The 23309-nt window shown below is 36.2% G+C and overlaps 1 protein-coding gene and 1 non-coding gene across 2 annotated transcripts in view; one reads left to right on the top strand and one right to left on the bottom strand.

Annotated features, from left to right (window-relative positions):
• Positions 1-3370: 3370 nt before the first annotated feature.
• LOC141572985 (small nucleolar RNA U13) lies at positions 3371-3474 on the bottom strand. Its single transcript, XR_012498573.1, has one exon. It is a non-coding gene; the product is annotated as a small nucleolar RNA U13 (small nucleolar RNA).
• A 3738-nt stretch (positions 3475-7212) lies between these two features.
• The window catches only part of SLC25A16 (solute carrier family 25 member 16), a 29384-nt gene continuing 13287 nt past the window's right edge, over positions 7213-23309 (top strand). Inside the window, exons 1-4 of the mRNA XM_019731893.2 lie at positions 7213-7474; positions 11032-11124; positions 15624-15757; positions 16657-16720. Of these exons, the coding sequence (XP_019587452.2) occupies positions 7348-7474; positions 11032-11124; positions 15624-15757; positions 16657-16720 (418 nt within the window). The 5' untranslated portion in view covers positions 7213-7347. The remainder of the gene's footprint in view (positions 7475-11031; positions 11125-15623; positions 15758-16656; positions 16721-23309) is intronic.

Below are 23309 nucleotides of genomic sequence, written 5' to 3'. Positions count from 1 at the left end.
CTAAGTAAATCCATTAGGATTATTATTACTTAAGTATATGAATAATAATTACTATTTTTGATTGAGCACCATCTTTACACATTATACTCTATTCATTACATAAACATGACTTAAGTTGGAACTTAAATGCAACTTCCCTGGGCGGCTGATTAGCTCAGTTGGTTAGAGCATGAGGCTCGTGGCACTGGGGTTGCCCTTTGATCCAGAGCATGGGCCATGTGAGCTGTGCCCTCCACAACTGGATTGGAACAGCTGCTTGACTTAGAGCTGATGGGTCCTGGAAAAGCACACTTAGAAAATAAATAAAAGTTTAAAAAAAACATTACATGCAACTTCCAAGTTTACCTCTCTAGCTGTCGTGCGGGACGGCCTGCGGGGTCTCTGCTCCCACTCCCCACATAAGAATGCAGGATATGGTGAGGCCAAAAAGGAACACCCACGGAGCCATAGATGGGGGAGTCATACCACTATATTCTCTCTGGCGGCACTATACTCTCACTGGAGGCTGGATCCACACTGTCCGCAAACCGCCATCCACGCTTGCCAGCCCAGCCGCCATCTCCTTGCTAGCCCCCATTCTCCCTCTCTTCCTCTCTAGCGTAGCCACAGCAGTTATATTAGCGGCTAATTGGCTAACTGGCTACAGCTGACGGCCAATCAGCCACAGCTGACGGCCATCTACTACCCGAGCCAGCACTCCTCCACGTGAGGCCGAGAGCCTGTAAACTACTTTCTGGGGCTCTGTCCCCACACTAGCCTAAGTCCATTTTTGAGCTCCAGGTGATTTCGATTTAGATCCTTCATTGACCTTTGAAACGCAACACATCCAATACCACATTATTCTTAAAACACTCGTGTTCATTGGCTTCTTTAAATTTTGTTTTCCCCCCACATCTCTAGCTATTCCTTCTCCTCTCCTTTGCCAGCTCATCATTCTCTAACTAGCTATTTAGTGTTTCAGTTTCTCAAGGCAGAGTTCTAGATTCTTTCTTTCTCCTTGGCCTTGACTTACTAATGTTATACAGCTTCTTCAGCCCAGGCTGCTCCTTATATATTCAGTACTTTAATATCTCCTCTTGGATATCTCCAAGACTCAATATATTTCAAACAAGCAACTCATCCTCTCTCCTGTCCTTCCACCCCACCCTGAAACAACAATAAACTGATCCTCTTCCAGAGATCCCTGCCTCAATTAATCCACCCAGGTATGTTAACCAAGAGCCTAGGGATTATCCTTGACATCTCTTTCCCCAGTCCCCTTACTGAATCCATCACCAAGTCTCATCCATTTTTCTCACTTCAGTGTGTCTCAAATCCATCCACTTCCCTCTATTCCCATGGCTTTTACTCTAGACTGAGTGCCACATCTTACCACAGTCTACTCATGTCCACTTTTGTCCCTATTCCATTATCCAGCCATGGACAGAATGACCTATTTAAAACATACACCTGACTATGTCAACCATAGCTTAACACTGGCTTCATGTTGCTTTTAGGAAAATGACAAGACTCCTACAGTGGCTACCAGTGGCCGTAACTCTTGACTGTTTCTCTATTTCATCTTATATCACAAATCTCCTAGTTCTTCCCACTCTAGCCACAACACCTTTCTTCTGAATTTACAAACAAATAATTCTGCTCTTGTAAACCCGTAAATTTCATTTGCAGACAGGTTTCATTTCAGGCAGGCAAGGACTTCTACAGCTTTCCAGTCTAGTAGCTCCTTCTACTGTCTTACACATTTGTCAATGTGGGTGACCTGCCTGATCTCTGGAAGGCATCTGAATTCTCGAGCCTTGAAGAACCGAGTGTGGTAATGCATTCAAGGCTGTGATCATACCCTTGAAGACACTGAGCTCTCCCACCATAGGCTCTGTTTCCTTTTCCTGGAATGCTTTTTCTTTCTCCTTTTCTCAGTTAAGCCCTACTCATCCTTCACCTCTGGCTTCAAGTACCACTTCCTTAGGGAAACCGTCTCTAACCATCTTGTTTTGGTCAAATGCCTCTCTTAAGGTGCAGTTCTTCTTCTGAAACATTCTTTCTCTCATAACTGCCTGGAAAACTCTTACTCATATTTTAAGTCTCAGCTCAAGTCCCAAGCTTTTCCTAAACTCCCCACCCTTCCCATAGAACTGGTTTTTCCCGTTTTTACCTTACAGTCATCCATGCACACCCCTAATTTAGGATGGATAACTGACAAATTGTATTTACCTTTTTATAGCTGCTTGCTCTCTTATGAAAATTTTAAAAGAAATTTTATTTCATTCATTTTTATATCTTGATCATCTAACATAATGCTTGGCACATAGTAGGTAGATAGTAAATGTTTATGGACTAAATAAATAATAATCTGCTCTTCAGATATAGGGGTGCACATACTAAGGAAGTAAGAGGAAAATGACACCTACTATGTGCTGAGAACAGTGGTAGGTACTATGCCTAAATGATCTTATTTGACATTCATGTCATATCTGGGGTGGGGGGAGGGATCACCCATATTTTACAGATAAGAAATTGAAGATCAAAAACTAAAAATAGGGCTACCATATGACCCAGCAATCCCACTTCTGGGTATTTATCCAAAGAAATCCAAAACACTAATTCAAAGAGATACATGCATTCCTATGTTCATTGCAGCATTATTTACAATAGGCAAGACATGGAAGCAATCTAGATATCCATTGATAGATGATTGGATAAAGAAGATGTGGTACATATATCCAATGGAACATTACTTGGCCATAAAAAAGAATGAAATCTTACCATTTGTGACAACATGGATGGACCTAGAGGGTATTATGCTAAGTGAAATAAGTAAGACAGAGAAAGACAAATGTCATATGATTTCACTTATAGATGGAATCTAAAGAGTAAAACAAACAAACAAACTGATGGTTGCCAGATGGAAGGGGGTTTGGTGCTGGGTGGAAAAGGAGAAGGGATTAAGAAGTACAAATTGGTAATTACAAAATAGTCATGGGGATGTAAAGTACAGCATAGGGAACATAGTCAATAATATTGTAACAGCTATGTATGGTGTAAGGGAGATCACTTTGTAAGTTATATAAATGTCTAACCACTGTGCTGTAAACCTGAAATTAATATAATATTGAATGCCAACTGTAATTGAAAAATTTTAAAAATTAAATAAATAAAAACATAAAATAAAATAAAGTAAATAATATAGGGGATTCCACATCCCCAAAAGACACTGAAGAGCAGATATTTAGTAAGTTCTTATGATGACTATCTACCAAGTCAAGAAGCAGACATACAATGTTTCTGTTCTTTCTCACTACGCTCTGTTGTTAGAAAAAATTTTTTGTTGTTGTTGTTGTTAGAAAATTAATGTACAGATTTTTTTTTTTCACATCAGACGGATAATGTGCCAATGTCGTAACAAGGTTTGTGGGAGGCACATTTCGCACAAAAGCGTGAACACCCAATCATCACACTTATGAACTACAAAAGGATCCTTAATGTACAGATTTGATGGACTGTGAAAAATGACTTGATGAGAAAATATCAGTTTTTATTTTTTAAATACTAGATTAGTAAAGCTAAAATAAATAAGAAACAGGAAGCAATTTTCTATAATCTTTGTTTTCCTGAGTAACCTTTATCTCATCTTCACAAATGTCCCATCTGCCTATTGCACACTAGCCATGGAAATTTGATGTCACAACTTAGGAATATCTAATATTATTTCTAGATTCAAAAATAGTAAAAATTATGTTTACTTATGCAATTCATTAAGATCTAATTACCTACAGTCAAAAATATAACCTAAGTATGCTTTTAAAAATTACAACTATATAAAGGAACTATTCTATGCTATACATGGAATAAATTATAGATGACTACAGAGTTATTGAAATTAGCAAAGCATTTGTGATATATGATGCTTATTTCTGATAAACATAAGTAAATCAAAGTTAATAATCTGTGGTCTAAAAAGAGACTACCTAATAGAAGTCTAGAAGACTTGAAGATAGTTAAGGTCCATGACAATGTTTATTAAAATGGCACACCAATTCCTCCATGTTTCATGAAATGTGGGGGTATGTGTGGGGGAGGGGAGAAGCTTTCAAAGAAAGCTTATGATCTATATGGTATTCATGTTTTATCTATCTATATATAAAAATTTTTTTTTAATTGGGGAATAGTGTGTTTTTCCAGGGCCCATCAGTCATTGTCCTTCAATCTAGTTGTGGAGCCAGTCGCTGTGTTCAATCTTAGTTGCAGGGGGCGCAGCCCACTATCCCATGAGGGGAATTGAACTGGCAGCCTTGTTGTTGAGAGCTCACACTCTAACCAACTGAGCCATCCAGCCGCCCAATATATTATCTGTATTTAAAGTAACCTTTGCCAAACCTTTGTCCTTACGTGCTTTTGTATGTTATCGTCTGTACAGTTTGTGCCAACATCCCTAACCCCTTTCTGTACCTTAAACCAGTTCCTCTTTCTGTTTTACCTATCCTGTTAATGCTACTATCATCAAGACTCTTAACCATCCTAGTAAAAATCTTTGCAGGAACGTTGACATTTCCTGTGCCTTGCTCTTCACATCTTAGCAAGCCCAGCAGGTGCTGTCTCCTCCATTTCTCTTCTAATCACTGTGTTTTCAGGTTTGCACCAGCCCTCTTGCCAGGATTATTGCAAAAAGCTTTAAAACCGCTTCCTTGCGGTCAGATCCATCGTCTGCCTTCTCAATCATCCTATTCATCTCTCCCAGATTAATTTTTCTAAAACATAGCTGTCACCAGTTTCTTATCATCCACTGAATTAAATCCAAACTCTTTAGCCCAAGATTAAAACTGTTCATGATATAACCTTGCCCTACTTCTCTAACATTATTGGTCAGTGGTCTGCCATACAAGTGTTGGGGAATCATAAAGAGGGGCTAAGGATCTTAAGACAGACAAACTGGACTATTCTTTGTTCTTTGAACATGTTGAATTTCTGTGTGTGTGTGTGTGTGTGTGTGTGTGTGTGTGTGTGTGTGTGTAATTCTGAAAGTGCTGTGCAAAAAATTAAAATTAAAGCACAGAAACAAGAGAGTGAGTTTTTGCAGGGATGAGGTTGGAATGGGGGGTAACAGCCAGGGAAGGCCTCCCTGAAAAGATGATGTTTGTATAAATACCTAAAGGGGGGGGGGGAAGGAGGAAATTACATGGAATATCTAGGGGAAAAGCAGTAGAAGCAGAAAGAACAGCATGAGCAAAGGCCCTGAGGGAAGCTTGCCTGGTATTTATGAGGAACAAAGAAGCCAGTGTGACTGAAGGGATTCCTAGGAGTTGAGGTCAGAGATATAAAAGGAAACCAGTAAAGCATTGTAAGAACTTCTCTAAGTGACATGTAAAGTCATTGGAGGGTTTTGGGATAAAAAACGGCAAGATTTATTTCAGGTTTTAACGGTTTGCTTTGGCTGCCATGTTGAGAATAGACAGTAGGGAGCATGAGGAGGCAGGGAGACTAATTAGGAAATTAATCGAGGTTTATAGACTGAGAATGGAGTTGCTAGTTAATAAATGAGGGAAGGCTGCAGGAGTAGCATATTTGCAAAGGAAGATGAGAACATTATTTCTGGATAGGATAAATAGATACCAATTATAATAGATATACAGGTGGAGATTTTAGAAATACGAACCAGTGGAGTTAGGGTAGGGGTAGGAAGGGCTGGAGACTGGGAGTCTGCATTATATAGATAGTGTGAAGTTGGGTCAGCTCTCCAAGAGGAAGCGTAATTATAGAAAAGACCCACAGGTGAAACCCTGGGACACTATAACATTTGTAGGTTGGGCAGGTTAGTAGTAACCAGCCGAGTAGATAGAGAAGAAATACTTGGATCTTATCATCTATATTAACTTTTCATCCTTGATCTGGATTGCGTTACAGAGGTGGGGCCATTAAATGATAAATTAAACCTGTAAGGTGCATCGTGTTGGGAATGGAGATGGATGAGAAGAGGTGTAGCAGTACAGCCTGTAGGATAGGAGAAAAATACGTATTAGCACTAGGAACTGGGCCTGTTTTACTAGTTATATAATATGAAAATAGAGACATTTCTATTTTGTTGTAACATGAAAAACCCCAGGGAGCTTTTTCTTTGCATTGTCTATTGTGATAAAATATACTTCATATATAATTTACCATTTAAACCATTTTTAAGTGTACAATTCAGTAGCATTAATTACATTCATAATGTTGTGCAACCATCCCCATTTCCGGTGCCATCGATTCTTCACATTAGACATATAAAACAGAAATAATGATATATGGGTCTGTATTTTCTGGTAGAAATTTAAAATTGGGAACGTGGGGAAAAATAAACTTGAACTCTGGACTCATCATTAGTGATGAAATGTAGCTAGAAATACCTTGCAGAGGCATATCCATAGAAAGAAAGAGAGGAGACCAGTGTCAGTAACAGGTTTGTGTAAGAATTGCAGAGAATTATAATAATCTTTGAAAGAGAGGATAAAAATTCAGAACAACTTTGGCTACAAAGACTAGGAATGGATTTTGCCCAGTCTGCAAGGGATGCAGGGCTCACAGTAAGAAAATAGTGCCCCTTTAGGGTGGTTAAGAAGTAAAGTCTTGGAATACAATGGGCCAGGAAGAAGAAACTGGGAGTTTCTGAGTTTAGGGCAGAGACTTGAGATCGGTGGGAAATAGAGCTAAGCAGAAGGCATACATTCAGAAAGTTCTGACGAGGCAGAAGTATCTTAGGGCTCCAAAGAAAGAAGAAATCTACTTTAGCAATACTTCTTTGGCAGAGGTGGTGGGGTGGAGTGAAAGCTTAGGTGTACGGGATTAGGGAGGGCAGAAATTGAGGTTCAGTGAGAAGCTCTGAGAAGACAAGACTGAGTTGGTGGGAGATGGTGCAATTTCAGAGGTTCCTGGAAAGAGTGAAGAACCAAAGTTTAGTTCTGCAAAGGGTTCATTTTAGGGAAGTCAGAAGACAACCCTATGGGCAGTTACAGGTCAACTGTCCAAACAGGATAATGAACCGGGAAGAGCTTTCTGAGTTGGTGGTTTTGCAGGAACCTTCCCGCTGGACCTTCGCTTCTTGTCTGTGAACAGAAGAGGCCTGAAAGCGAAGCCTGGAGTAGGCACGTGGGGTGACGCTGGCTGGGGGACGACGAGGCCGAGCGGCTCGCGCCTGGGGCCTTGGCCCGGCCCCGCCCCTGATTACGTCATCAGCCGGCGCCGCGCCGCGCCGCCCCGGGTTACTCCGCCCCGCCCGCGCGGCGGTGGGTGCCCTGTCACAGCCAGCGATGGCCGCGGCTCCGGCCCGTGATTTGTAAATTAGCAACTAAAGCTCCCGACGCGGCTCTGGTCCTGATGGCGGCGGCGGCGGCGGCGGCCCTGGCAGCCGCGGACCCCCCTCCCGCGATGCCGCAGGCCGCAGGAGCCGGAGGATCCGCTACCCGCCGAGACTTCTATTGGCTGCGTTCCTTCCTGGCCGGAGGTGGGTGTCGGCGGAGAATACCCGGTCGCTCTCGGGGTGGCGGGGCAGGACCTGGGGCAGGTCGGTTGCAAGCGGCCGCGATGACAGTCTTGGACAATGGCTGCTTCATTGCTCAGCCAGATGATGTCTATCTTGACCTACTGTCACCTTTCTCTAATTCGTAATCACTTGGCTAGCGATAGCAGGATCCTGGAGAGAAAGGGCCTCGAACTGTCGTGGGGCGTCTGGGAGGTGCGAGGGCTGAACCAGGCACCCATTCTTCAGGGTTGGATGGCAGAGAAAAGGGGGAGTCTCTTACAAAGACCCCAGAGCTTCAGTGAAACATGCTGGGCACCACTTTCATTTATAAAGACCATCGGTGACCGATTGTAGAATTGGATTGCGTTGTTTACTTAAAAGAAAACAAATGTTGGAGTTTAACTTTTTAAACATGACTGGGAAATTATTCAAAACTGTCTACAACTAAAACTGGTTCCAGTAATTCTAGTAAACTCGGCCACAGCTACTTGACAGATAGCTGGTGTGACTACTACTGGTGTGACTGTAGGGCCAGAAGGTTAGCATTCTCTTAGAAATTCTCTCTGCCTTCCCATAAAGAGGTGTTTTACTCCCTACCCTTTCTCAGTTGATTGTCTGGGTTGTCATCACTTAATTATTTGTTAAGGCTGGGAATTTAAAAAAATTCCATATATGAGGACTTGTAGAAAGATAGTATCTGTATGCTGAGGTAGTATTAAAGAACTTAATTATTTTGTTCTGATAAAAAGGACATTCATTCATTTACACCAGGAATATTTGAATGCCTGCTATGTGCCTGCTACATGCTCCATGTACATCAGGGAACAAAACAAGGATCCCGGAGTTTACATTGGTTGGGGAGTTGTGGGGAGAGAGACAACAAACAAAATGCAAAAGTCAGTTATATAATGTTAGAGGGTGATGAATGCAATTGGAAGAAATAAAAAGGAGAATGAAGCAAGGAAATGGAGAGGCTAATTAGCACATATTAAATAAAGTAGTCATAATAAATCTCATTGAAAGGATGACACTTGATCAAACTTGAAGAAGTGAGGGAGTTCAGCAAGTTGATGTCTAAGGAGAAGCATTTGAGGCAGAGAGAAAAGCTAAAGCAAAGGCTTCAAAGTAGGAGAGGGCCTAGTCTGTTCAAAGAATAGCAGTGAGACCTGTGTGACTGCAGCCAAGTGTGGTTGATAAGGAAAGGAGGTTGGAGAGGTAAAGAGGGGCAGAAAATGAAGGGCCTTGCATACCATTGTAAAGAGTCTGACTTTTACTTGGAGTGAAGTAGGGAGCCATTACAGGTGTTGAGCAAAGAAGTGATGTGATATAACGTATTTCAAAAAGATCACTTTGGCTTTTTGTGAGAATCAGTGTAGGGGGGTAAATATGGGAAGCAAGGAGACCAATTTGGAGGTTGTTGAAATAATTCAGATGGTGGATGGTAGCTTGGATCAGGTCAGTAACAGGAGAGGTGGTGAAAAACTGTGATTATCTGGTACAGATAGAACGAACAGGATTTTCTCACAGATAATAGATGGGGTAAGGAAGAGGGGTGAAGGGTGGCTGTTTGGTCTGAGCAGCTGAAAGGATGAAGCTCTCATTGACTGAAATGGGAAGGCTGTAGTTGGAGCAATTTTCATGATGGTGGTGGGGGAAAGGAGATGAGTTTTGGACATGTTACATTTTGTGATGTTGACTAGTCATTGAAATAGAGTCATGGTACTTGTAGGCAAGGATAGCAACTAGGACTCTCCTATGCTGCTAATAGTAATGTCAATTGGTACAACCACTTTGGAGAACTAGTTAAGCAGTTGTCTATGAAGCCGAATGTTTGTATGCCGTATGTTCCAGCAGTTCCACTCCTAGGTATATACCAACATATATACTTCTGTTCACGACTGCAATATTCATGGTAGCCCCAAACCAGAAGCAACTTAAATGCCCATCAATGCTAGACTATATAACCAAAATATGATATAATATGATACAGTGAAATACTATGCAGCACTGAAAATGAATAAATTCCTGTCACAGGCAACAATGTGGATGAATCTCACAAGCATAATATTGAACAGAAGAAACCAGACACAAGACAAGCCATACTGTGTGATTTTATTTGCATAAAGTTCAAAAAGAGTCAAAACTAAGTCCATGTTGTTAGAAGTCAGAAGGCTGATTGGTTGTCTCTAAGAAGGAAGGGCAAATAGTGATTTTGGAGCACAAGAAGGACTTCTGGGAGGCTGGTAATGTTCCATTTCTTGATTTGGTCCTTACGTGGTTGTATTCACCTTGCAGTAATTCATTAAGTGGCATATTTATGATTTGTGCATGTTTTCCTGTGTATCTTACAGTTAGTTACTACATGAAATCATTAAAAAGAGGAAAAGAATTGGAGACACCAAGTATCAGAAACTGCAAAGGAATCTTGATTAAGCTGTTTATTTTTTAGAAGCTTGCATAATTTTTTCTTTACATAGTTTTTTGTTTTAAAATCATCTTCATTAAGGTATCATTTATTGATTACAGTATCGTTTAGGTATCATTTATTATCAAAATTCACCCTTAATTTAAATACATTTTCAACTTACAACATTTTCAATTTATGATGGGTTTATCGGGATGTAACTCTATCATAAGTCAAGGAACATTTCTACATGTAAGGTACTTTACAAAAGTGCCTTAGCTCATTTGGGCTGCTATAATAAAAATACCATAATCTGGGTGGCTTATAAACAATGAACAGTTACTTTTCATAGTTCTGGAACCTGGGAAGTTGAAGATCGTGGTACCAGCAGATTTAGTGTCTGATGAGGACTTGCTTCCTCACAGATAGCACCTTCTTGCTGTGTTTTCACAAGGTGGAAAGGGTCAGGGGTCTCTCTGGAGCCTCATTTATAAGAGCCCTAATCCCCTCCATGAGGTCTCTGCCCTCATGACCTAATCACCTCCTAAAATCCCTACCTCTAAATACCATCACATTGGGAATTAGTTTTCAACATAAGAATTTTGAGGGGGACACAAACAACATAGCAAAAAGTCTGTATATATTATCGCCTTAGAAGTATGCCAAGCTAATAGGCCTGGCCTGTATGTATGCACTTTACTGTCATCCACGTGTCTGCACAGTGGCAAATGGTAGGGACCAAATACCTAATTGCTGAATGTATGAATGAATGAATGACTGAATTTTTGGGTAAAAGTTGATTGTTTCAATGCAAAAGTTATGCAGAAGAGGAGGTTACTTCAAACAGAGACTTGCAGTTGAGCAAATACCTTCAAATGTCTGTCTCCATAAACACATCTAACAAGATTCCCAGTGTTCATCGGGTATTAGGAGGCAGATTTACATTCAAGTATGACATGTTCAAGGATTAAGTTACAGGGAATAAGGGCCAATCATCTGCATATTCCTTCTACGGGATAGTTCTACCTGTGGAGACTAAATTAGACATCACAGAGTGTGTTGGCTGAACAAATAATGATTTCCATTGGAAAGAAATGGTATGCGATATCTTCCTGACCTCTTAAAATTTTTTTAGGTATTGCCGGATGCTGTGCTAAAACAACAGTTGCTCCTTTGGATCGAGTAAAGGTTTTGTTACAAGCTCACAATCATCACTATAAACATTTAGGTGAGTAAATAGATGCTAAAGCTACAAATGAATGAAAATATTATCTATCTTGGTTTCCAGTTTTGAATTATAGTAGAAAGAGGACACAAAAAAGAGTTCAAGTTTGGGGTCAGATTTTGCAAGGGATGTATCTCTTATGCATTTTAATATTTTCGTTTGAACTAGTGGTTATACATTATCATTTTCGGGTACCGATATCCTCTAAAGCAAAATCTTCAAATCATTGAAGTATGTACTATTTGTTTATTGGAATTAATGTGTCACATCCTTGACAGACACACATTAACAGCTAGGTCTGATTTTTAAAAACAATCTAATCAGTGATGGAGATAAAGTTTATTCTTTTAAACATTTAGTTAAACATGCATTCTAGAAATATTAGTGCAAGCAGAATCCAATGCAATTAGTATATATAGGTCAACTTACACTGTTAAAAAAAAAATCAAGCCCTTAGTTCCTTACAAACATAAAAGTCAGCCATTTAATTAACATGGACATTAATCATAGATCATTGGTGGGAGTAAGAATTTTTTGTAGCCCTTTTGGAGAGCATTTTGGTAATATGCATCAAAAAGATACATACTCTTTGGCCTTGCACTATAGTTTTAGGAAGGTATTTTTGAGGAAGTATTAATCAGAAACATGCTCAAAGATGTATATATAGAATAATCAAAGTATTATTAATGTTACTGAAAAACACCAAAACATTTAATAATAGGGAATTGGCTAAGTTAAATAATAAATATTATTTACATAAATAAATAAGTCCATATTATAGACTATTTTGCAATCACAGAAAATTGTAAAAGAATATTAACTAGGAACCATGTTCATAATGTATTAGTTAAGTGAAAAAAATATTACAAAATGGTTGAATCATATAGCATTTTATAGAAGTAAACATGTATTTAGACAAACATGAGTGGTAATTTTCAGTGGTGAGATTAGAGGAAATTATTTCCTCTAAGCTGATTTGTAATATGTGTTGAGCATATGTTACTTTTTCAATTAGAGGGAAAAAGGTTTAAAATAAAAAAGTTAATGTGGACAGAGACCAAGAAAAAAATTAGGTTGAGGGAATGAACTCATAGCACACACTCCATTGCTTTACAGTTTCATGCTTCAATGGATATGAATGATGTGTGCTCTGCATGATCTATGTAGCATCACTGTATAAGAAAGATGGTTAACAGAGTGAATAAGAATCAATTGTTTTTTCAATTGGATTTTTAAATGTGATTTTTCTCAAAAAATGGAATGGATATTTATGTTATATATTAATTGTATCTCATTTTCTTCTCAATATTTTTAGTACTAAGTCTATACTTAAAATTGAAAGAAAACATTGCTACCATCTCTGTGTCCAGCAATGAATTGTATATCTTCACAGTGTACTGCTCATGTATAGAAAGAATCAGACCTTTGAACTTATTGAGAGATTATGTAAAACTGGAAAGGAAGGAAATGATTTTCTTTTGTTATCTCAATTGAGGGTGAAAAGGAGATGAATTATATTACCCAATATCTTGGGGTGCTTTACAATAGCTCAACATATGAATGTCTGAACAGGATTGTTTTATTACTTTAACCTCCTCCCCATGCTGATGTATGTTGTTTTGTTGCCTGATTTGTAATCATTAGATGACATATTCACATTAGATTTCACGCTCTACAGGGCTGCATGCCATGGGTTACAGTGTACCCTACAAGGCATGCAAAATTTGAAATGGAATTCCTGGAGGGCAACAATGAACTATTGGTGCAGTATTGGAGTTTCGTGTATCTTTAAAATATATAAGCCAAAAACAAAAAAGTCATTGTTGGCTTTTTATTTGAAAAATGTTTTTGGACATTTTATTCTAGGTACCTCACTTTTTATATGTATGCATAAGATAGTTTTAAAAATTTTACTTTTTTAAACATGAATTTTCATAGTCAAATTAAAGATGAAGATGTGCTATTGAATAAAACCTCCGCTTCAGCTTCTTTTAAAAAAATGTGTGACATTACTTCCAAAGGCATCAAAAACTGCTTTTTTTGTTTGCTTTTTAATTTATTTTTTACTTATCAAATGCAGTTGACATTCAATATTATGTAATATCAATTTCAGACAAAACTACTTTTTATTTTGAATCAAATTATTGTGGCCGAATGAAAAGGAAGGAGTATGGTAATTAGAATTTCTCCTTCCCCCAACTTACAATGTTAGTGTAAAGAATTTTTTCCTAAAAACAAAAACAAAAACAAAAACAAGAATTTTTGCCTGTAATATGTTATAAATCTTTTACCTCCATTTAGCTTTATAGAATCAAATGTAATATTTTTGGTAGATAAATCATAATACGATTCTTAAAAGTCTTTACTTTTAACTTTGTTGCTTTTACATTTTATTTATTTATTTTTATTTTTTCAATATATAGTATTTTCACAAGCTCATAATTCAATAATTACAAAAGCGAATGTCTCCCTCACTTATTCCCCTCTTTGGAATCAAACATTTTTACAAGTTTCTTCCACTTCCTTTTAGAGCTAATGTATACATACATAAGCACATGCTTATATTTTACCAGATGTTAGTTCCTTCTAACCCCAGTTTGATAAAGTAAGTAAAGATACGGAGAAGGATTTAAATACACATAAACTTGATATAACAGATACATAGGGGACTTTGCACCCTACAGAGAATACATAGTCTTTCCAAACATTTTTGTAACATTTGCAAAAATTGGTCCAGTGTTATGTCAGAAAGAAAACCTCTAATAACTATGTATGGTGTCAGATGGGTATTAGATATATCAGGGCGATCACTATAAATATCTAATCATTATGTTGTACACCTGAAAGTAATATTTGTATGTCAATTGTAATGGAAAAAGAATATTAAAATAAAACAAAATTTCAATTCATTTCCCAAAGTAAAAATGGTACAGACTGTAGGTTGAAGGAAAAAAAAATACAGTTGTCTCAGTGGATCTTTAAAGGCCATTTGAAAACATTCAACATCCATTTTTCATCTGTTTGTCTTTCTCTTTATTTTGTTTTAGCTAAGATTTTTGTAAAAAGCATATGTATAGTTAAATATGACTTCTTAACAGAATTTGAGTATCTTGGCTTTTAATAGAGGGATTTGTCATTTAGATTTTTGCAATCATTGAGTTACTTACATTCTTATTTTACGTTTTTTTGTTCATTGTGATCTCATGTCGCACCCCCTCCTTCGTTTCCTGGATTTCCTTTTTTGAAAGTACTGTATCTGTTTCAGTTGTCCTAATGGTTTATCTTAAAATGTTTGTGATAATCAAAGAGTTTCAAAGAATGATAAATAATAAAAATAATAAACATGTGGACCCACACAGAGATTCAGAAATAAACATCAGCACATTGAAACCTCCTCTGTACGTCCCTGCCATAGGCCTTTCTGTCCCTACTAGGTAGCCATTGTTCTCAATTTGATTACCCTTAAATCATTTTAAACACATTTGAGTCAAATTAAACAGGGCTTAACCTTTGCCCCCTCTTCCAGCAAGTGGACATCTTAAATAGAATTTTTTGTGAGGGGGAACTTAGTTTTATTATTCATGTATTTTGGGAGAATTTTACATATTATTCACATAGCTGTATGTATACATAATAGAATTCTCTTTAGGAGACTGTTAATCCATTTAGATACCTGCTTATTAAAAATGCTTTGAGGACGTATGTTTTCTTGGATGTTAATAAGTACCTACAATTTTAATTTCTGAGAGGGGATCAAAGGTTACTTGCATTCTAAAATTCAGAATGAGCCTAGTAATTTACTTTCATATTTGATCAAATTTTTGTTTGGAAAGGAATCTGAATTTAAATAGTTTAATAATGGAAGTATGTAGTGACATGTTTATGGGAAGTCTGTACTGCAAATAGGATTAGTGATTAGCATTAACAGAATAATCCACATGTCAATACATAAGATCAGAGCTCCCGTCTTTGTTTATCAGTATTCCTAATAAAAGTATCCAAATAATGAAAATTTGCCCCCAAATTTAAATAGTTTTAATAGGTAGTTTTTTTGTTTCCTTAGCAGTATACTTATGTAAACAAACCACACATGTATCTAGGTCAGTCTGGGCACCTTCCTTCATCCTTCCAGATAAAGTCGATCATCTGCAGTGCAATATCTGGACTTTGAATATGTTCTGTTGTTAATATTTCTTAGATTACTATAATTTAATATAATTTGTGATAATTATAAATGTAGTTTACTATAATTTGTAGCTGTTCTTGCTATAATATGCTTTATATTTTTACATGCAATATGTTTATATAATTTGAACATGTGATATATTTTAAGTAGGTTTAGCTGTTATATAGAAATTACTGTTCATGTAATTCCTCAAGCAAAATATTATGAATGATGGCATAATAATCCTTACCTATGATTGTTGAAAATTTTTTTTGTGATGAAAATTTGAATTTAGATAGCTTTCTCTGTTTTAATAGCATTTTTCTTCCAAAAATAGGAGTATTTTCTACCTTGCGTGCTGTTCCGCAAAAGGAGGGGTACCTCGGATTGTATAAAGGGAATGGTGCAATGATGATTCGAATCTTTCCCTATGGTGCAATCCAGTTTATGGCGTTTGAGCATTATAAAATGGTGAACTTTCATTTTATTTCTTCTTTTGTGTCTTGAATAGCACATCTAGTTGACAAGGCATTTGCTTTGGCCTTTAAATTTACTTTGGCTGAATAGATAAAGTAATGCGGTTTTGAAGGAATAAGTCTTGTGGTAGTTTAAAATTTTAAAAATAACTTGGTTGTGGTGTTATCCCAAAATTTTCAGTCATTTTTGAGTAAGTTGTTTATGTTCACAGTTATGAAGAAGAGACAAAGTATCCTTCAAGTAGATAATAATGAAACCATAAACGATTAATACTTTGGTGTGCTTTTTGTTTCTCACTTGTAGGAGAGGAACATTATGGCTTTGGATTTTCTTATAAATAAAATAGTGAAACCATATTGTGAAAGTCTGTTTTTAAATAATAATCTAAGTTAACAGCTTTTCCCATCTTGCTCATTGATTAAGTTTCTTTTCTCTACCTGACTGAAAGTTTATCCTCTCAAACATCTTGACACAGAAAGGGGTTAAGTATGTTAAATTTCCTAAGGTATCTTAAAATGACAGTGTTCTATTCTAGTCAGTCAGAATTGGTGCCATCAATATATCAAAACTTTATTGTCTATAGAAACATTCCTACTATTCCCATTCACACTTTAAATATTTATAGTCATCAATGTGTAGTATAGTGTATTTGGCAATTGTAAGCTAGATTGCTTCTGTAAAAGTACAAAATTACAGCAGAGGCTACAGAGGAAATATCTGACCTCCTTATGATATAACACTGCCCAGTTCATATAATTGTACTCATTTCACTCAGATTTATTGAATACTGATTTTACTAGTTCTGTAACTTTTGAAATAAATCTTCATTATTAAACGGAAATGAGTAGCGTTTTAAAAATATCTCATTTAATTTGATGTTTTTGGTTTTTTAGTTCATTACTACAAAGCTGGGAATTTCTGGTCATGTGCACAGATTAATGGCTGGATCCATGGCAGGTAAGAGGAGTGGGTATATTTGATTTCTGATAAATTTATTTTCTATTAAAATACTTAATTTGGCTTAGGTAATATGTATGACACTGATTAAGTAGCATACATTTGTTATCTTTCTATCCTCAGTTATATAAGAAATCAATATCTGGGTGGCTGGTTAGCTCAGTTGGTTAGATTGTGGTGTTCTTAACACAGTAGCCAGTTGGATCCCCACGTGGGCCACTGGGAGTTGCGCCCTCCACAACTAGATTGAAACAACTACTTGACTTGGAGCTGATGGGTCCTGGAAAAACACACTTAAAACAAAAAAAGAAAAGAAAAGAAAGAAATCAATATCACAACTCAAAAGAGTATTTTACAGTAGGAGATGGTAAGAAATAGTCTACATTTACAACTATGTGAAAAACACGTTCCCTTTGACAATTCTACTTCTGGAAATGTTTATTTTTTTTGCCCAACAATTCTAAAAATTATGACTATAGTAATACATAATCCTATACAATGAAAATAGTTCCACTACCTAGAAGCAATCACTATTAGCAATTTCTTATGTATCCTTTTTTCTAATACTACTGTATAGGATTAGAATTTTTTGTTTACAGTTATCTTAAGACTTTCTATATCAGTACATAGTTGTTTCTTTTCTTTTTTTTAATTTTATTGGGAAATATTGGGGAACAGTGTGTTTCTCCAGGGCCCATCAACTCCAAGTCGGTGTCCTCCAATCTAGTGGACGGCACAGCTCACTGGCCCATGTGGGAATTGAACCAGCAACCCTGCTGTTCAGAGCTCATGCTCTAACCAACTGAGCTATCTGGCCACCTTCACATTTTTAGTATTTGGCAATTAATTATCAGTAAGATTAATCAGCCTTTCATACTTTTATTTACCATTTGTATGTCTCTTTCTGCTTTGAGTTGTTTCTATTCTTTAAATATTCATTTTTATGCGTTTGAGAATTAGAACATTAATGGGTTTTTTTTGTCAAATATTGCTAATATATTATTTCCCAGTTTTAGATTTGTCTTTTAAGCTTACTTGTAATTTTTTAGAAACATCTAAAAGTTGTTTCCCTCCCATATGGAAGTTTTACATAGCCATATGGGTCAGTCTTTTATTCTGTAGCTTCAAAACTTTGTGTTGTGTTATAAATGCTTTCCCCATTCTAAGATAAAAACATTTAATCATGTTTTCTACTGAAACTTTTTTATATTGATTTTGTATGTTTATCTTTTTAATATTTATTTTTATATGAAGAATGATATAGGGATTGAATAAATTTTTTCTCTGACTAGTCAGTTGTGCCAACATTATTTACTCAATAATTTTCCTTCTCCCTGATTTTAAGTACCACTTCTATCATATAATATAATACTAAGTTGAGTGAACTTATTTAAGATGTAAGGATGTATGTAGTGATATTTAGCAACAAAGGTGTTCATTGTAGTTTTGGTTATCATACAAATGATCTTTATCAAAATATAATTTAAATATGTAGCAATAGAAGAGTGGTTAAAAAAATCCATATATCAGAATTCTACACATCCATTAATATATTTTTTTTGTAGAATTGTATTTATTGACAAAGAAAGGTGTTTACATAAGTAGAAAGCAAATTATAAAAATGAATTGTTGGTTTTCAATATGTTGGTTTTTAAAAAGTAAATACATATATAAACATTCATAGAAAAAAATCTGCAAGGTTATAAACCAACGTATTGACAATTTTTTATTTCTGCTAATGGAAATAAGACCATTGGAAAGTGATGTATCAAAGTCTTGATTGTAGTGTTTGTCATAGGATTTCCAGGATTTCAGATAACTTTTTTTGGCTATTACTTTAGTTATGGTATGCCATACCCTATGGTGATGCCAAGTTTCTGTAACCAATATTCTGTACCATCCCTTGGTGGGTATTAGCAGTGGCAAAGAGAGAGGTATGGGTGGCTAGAGTATCTAGATTATTTGTCCTTTGAGTGAATAGGCCCCTGCTATTTAGTGTGCACAGTTAAGCATTCTAGTAGTTCTAAAGCCCTTGAGGTCTCCACATATGGTATGCGGAGAGGAATTTGGTCAGATGTTGAGCAAGTATGCCCCAAAGATAACAAAAACCTGTGGATAGAGGTTGGAGACACTATGGCCATAGATAATCATCTTACTGGTTGTTGAGATAATAGGATTTGTCTTAGATGACTGGTCTTAGGAACTTTCCAGATGATACCTTAGACTCTGAAACCAGTGTCTTTTCGGCCTGATATTTTTCTATCTAGATTTATGGTGTCCAATCTGACCTACCTTATCCATAGTTTTTCCTTATCCAATGCTTATTTATGTTTTCTTGATTTCGGCTGGCTGATCCATTTTAACTTGATTGAGTCTCCTTGTGCCCTGGAAGGTGAAGATATTCTGCTCTTTGTATTGAACTGTAGTTGTAAAATGGGGGAAGAGGAAAACTCTTACCGCTACTTGTGGTAAGACTTGCTGATTTCCCTTATTTGCATTTGGAGGGCTATGTTTGGCCTTCCTGTAAAGCAGGACTGGTAGAATAGTAAGGAGGAGATGTGTGATAGAAAAAGGGTTTGAATGGGAGACTAGCTTTATGAATTGAAACATCCCAGTCACCTCCTGGGTGATATACATGTAATTCTGATTATTAGTAGCAAACTGAGTTCCTACTCTTACATATTCCTCTCCAATAATCCTGACTGGGCCTCTCTTTTATTTGAATTCTTGAGCACTGTTGAGCATGAGAAGAGATTGGGTGTGGAGGAATTTTGTAAAAACAGGAGACAAATGATTTAGTTCTCAAAGGAATTAGTTAAAAAATGAATAGCTTCAAAAAAAATAGACTGGAAGAATAACAATTGCTAACACTTAGATACAATATTTACTATGTGTCAATGATTATTCTAAGCATTTACATATATGAACTCAATCTTTTAAAATCCTAATTTAGGTGACTATTATGATGTCTGTTTTATAGATAATGAGACTGAAACCCAGGTTAAGTAACTTGCTCAGGGTCACACAGCTACTTAGTGATAGAGTCTGATTTGAACTCAAGCAGGCTCACTCTGGAGTCCATACTCTTAACTCCTTTTGACTGACCAATTTTGACTGTACGTCAGAAATAGTTTAAAAATAAAAATAAATTAGCTGAAATGAGAAAAGCTACCAAACCAAAAAAATAATGGTAGTGCTGGATTACTTGACAGATAGGCAATGCACGTGCTTAGGTCCCCAGCAAAGCAGGGAAATTTGATATTTTTAAAAAACATTGAACTTAGTCATTGTGAGGAAAATCAAACTTGGTTGGATATCCTCAAACTTACTTTACAGTGTTGTATTGTTTTTAGTTTAAAAAATGCAAGATGTCATAATCTTCCCCGTATTTAGGGCTTCTAAAAGTCTAAATCCAGCCCTATATAGGGCTTCATAATTTTATACTTAGAGTGAAGGGTAAAATGTGATTATTAGAAGACTATTTCTCACCTCCCTCTCATTCTAAATATAAACATTTAAAATCATTAAACAGTTTTCAAGATTTATCGGAGTGCAAATTTATTAGGAAGCATCTCCCTACATTCTAAATGACATTTAAATCATTGAATTGCTTTTAGGAATATTGAACAGCAACCTAGGAGAGAAAAAAAACAACTTGGTAATTTTTACATCCTTATTAAAAGGTTTTGTTTTTCTTTAGGAAGATTTGATTGATAGCTCAAAATTAAATTAAGTGTAACATATAAAAACATGGGGAAATAAACTGGCTGCAAGTTACAGAACTAGATCATGAGTTTAGCAGTTCAGCAATCATTGGCATTATTTTTACCATTCTCTGATGTACAGTTAGGTTATGCTAATTATTCAGCCTGACTCATGGTCCTGCAATTTTAAATGTAATGCCTCCTTTACCTCTACAGATTTCTGGATGTACTCATTTTCTACCAATTTTTCATTTTGACCATTTAGTTAATTCCCAGTTATTTCATGTTAAGCTACTTGAAGACAGTAAGACAACAAGAAGGCTTGGAACATGTGAGAAGGAAAAAAGAAATAAATGTTGTCAGAGAGAGCAAATAAATGGAAGAGGCAAGACCAAAGTGATCCAGATTAGGGAATAGAAAAAAAAAGGGAGTTGTACAAGTACAGAAGTTGTAAAAATGAGATGGGTAGTGATGATTTGAGAAAATCCTAGCAAAATCTGATGTTTAACCAAATAGTGTCAGCATCATCAAGCCTTAAAATGGTCAGCCTTTGATTCTCTTCTATATTTGTTAAACTCCCTTAATATGAATCATTTCAACAAAGATGAAAGTAGTTTATAGATAATATCTCTTTTTTTTAAATTTCTTTGTAAAATCTTCAGCACAAGCTGCAAAAAAAATTAAGCCAAACTACAAAATATGATGTTTTATAAATATCTGCATAATGTATTTGCTGTGACTTAAATGTAATGTTAGTGCCAAACCTTGTCTCAGGAACACTACGTTTGTACTGTATTAGTTTAGATTTGGCTTAAAAGAAGCCGTTTGGAAATGTCACTGTCTTGACTGTCTGGTTTTTATACCAATAGGTTTATATACCAAGATATGGCTGGTTAATATACCAATAGGTAGAAAACAAATATGTTAAATAGTTTGAAAACAAATAGCTCAGATGAAGAGTTCACAATCAAATTGGTTGAAATGGGGAACTGACACTTCTAATCACTGGACTGATGGAATTTCTGAATTAAAAATTTAAGTTTAGTAAGTTTAAAAAGGAAATGTTTAACAACAAAAAAATTATAAGGAAGGCAACATGTATGAGCCAGAAAACAGTTTCAAATCCTACTGTGTGATACAGAAACTACTATGGGAATTTGGTCAAGTTGGTTAACTATTTTGTAAAAATAGAAATAGTAATATCCACCTTGCAGGATTTTTGGTGGTATTTGTGAAGACTAGAGGTGATATTTGTAAGTTACTGGTATGGTGTGTGAAACCCAGCCAGTCAAAAGAGCCAGTGCCCACCCATGTGTGCAGTGAGTCAGTGAGAACTGATGCCTGGGGTTTACAATGGAGAAAGATTGGCTTTTTTATTTTGAATGGTGACACCCAGGAGATCAGGAAAGCTAAGGCTGCTCAAAAGTCCTAACTCCTGATGGTTTACAGATAAGAGGATTTATAGAACAAAAATCATGAGTAAGGGGTTTGGGTTGTCATCGCCTTGTGGGATTTGTGGAGATGGTAGGGTGGGGAGATGATGGAATGGTCATGGGGTGGTTGTTTACTTTGAGGGATGAAAACGATCTTAACAATGCCAGTCAGTAGGTTATCTTGGTGTGCAGAGGTGGAAGCTATTCACAAACAATGAGTAAGAATCTATTGTATGCTATTATTTCTGCTGTCTCTGTTATTTATCTACTCCCTCCGCCCATCCTGCAAACTAACAGACCCTACGCTAAGTAATTTCCGTGATAGTTAACAGGGTGCTTCCGGACTTCCTTATGGCTGTGAGTCCAAACTAGCTCACAAACATTTTGTATTGAATATGTTTTTCTGGGGTTATTAATTATCTGGCTTCATGTGCTTGGCACGTAGTAGACAGTTTATTGCTATGCGCAAACTAAAAATAAAGAAGGTTTAAACTATCACTTACAGCTAAGCCACAGATAAGCTAATCATAAATCAGCCTTTCTTCGCATGAGTTTAACCTGTTCTGACCACCATTAGGCTAATCTTGATCCAAAGTATTGCTTATATTAATATTTAAAATTAAATTGCATTGCTTAACATGTTATTTAAACTGACTTTCTGCTCATTGTCTAAGGGAATTGAGTTTTTGTCATTCTCAAGAGAGAACTAAAGGTTGGTTGCATGTGTTTGCATTAATCATTACCTGTATATTAGCTGTGTAAGTTTTTAGCTCAGAGAAAGGGTTATAGTCACCCAGATAAAGATGCCATGAAAGATACCTAGATCATAACATCAAAAATATTCTCATCCAATTCATACATAGAGGAATGGCAACCTGATTTAGACTTCGGGAAAGCTGCAGAAGGAATCTGAAAATCAGTATGGAGTTAGGTCTGGGCTGATAAAAATTGATGCAAAATTACAGTAGCATTTGCTAAGTAACTGGGGTAAGATATGTCAGGTAAACTAAATAAAATCAAACAAATACTAAATAAAAATTTTAAACTAAAAAGTTAAATTAGGTCAAGAATATGGAAATCACCAAAAGAAAAAAAAAAGAGTATGGAAATCACTTTAAATTGCCACTTTTATTTATGGTATTTTGCCGTGTATAATGCACACTTTTTGTCCCAATTTGTGAGGGAATTATAAGGATGTGCATTATACATGGGTAGTACTAATTCCATATATATATATAAATGATTTTAATTCTTTTATTCATGCTTATGAATTAAAAGTGTAACTCTAGAAATCAATAACGATATCCATATGCAAAATAATATCCTGGACTACAACAATCCGTTTTGTTGAACTTATGGTGAACTTGCAATGACAAAGAGTTCTAGGCCTGGTATGATGCGTAAATATCATAAATTTTTTACTGGTACATAAAATTTCTTGTACCTTGTATC

The sequence above is a fragment of the Rhinolophus sinicus genome, linkage group LG07 (genome assembly GCF_036562045.2).
Source record: "Rhinolophus sinicus isolate RSC01 linkage group LG07, ASM3656204v1, whole genome shotgun sequence".
NCBI lineage: Eukaryota > Metazoa > Chordata > Mammalia > Chiroptera > Rhinolophidae > Rhinolophus > Rhinolophus sinicus.
Note: the sequence above shows the minus strand (reverse complement) of the source record. Positions and strands in the feature narration are given on the sequence as shown.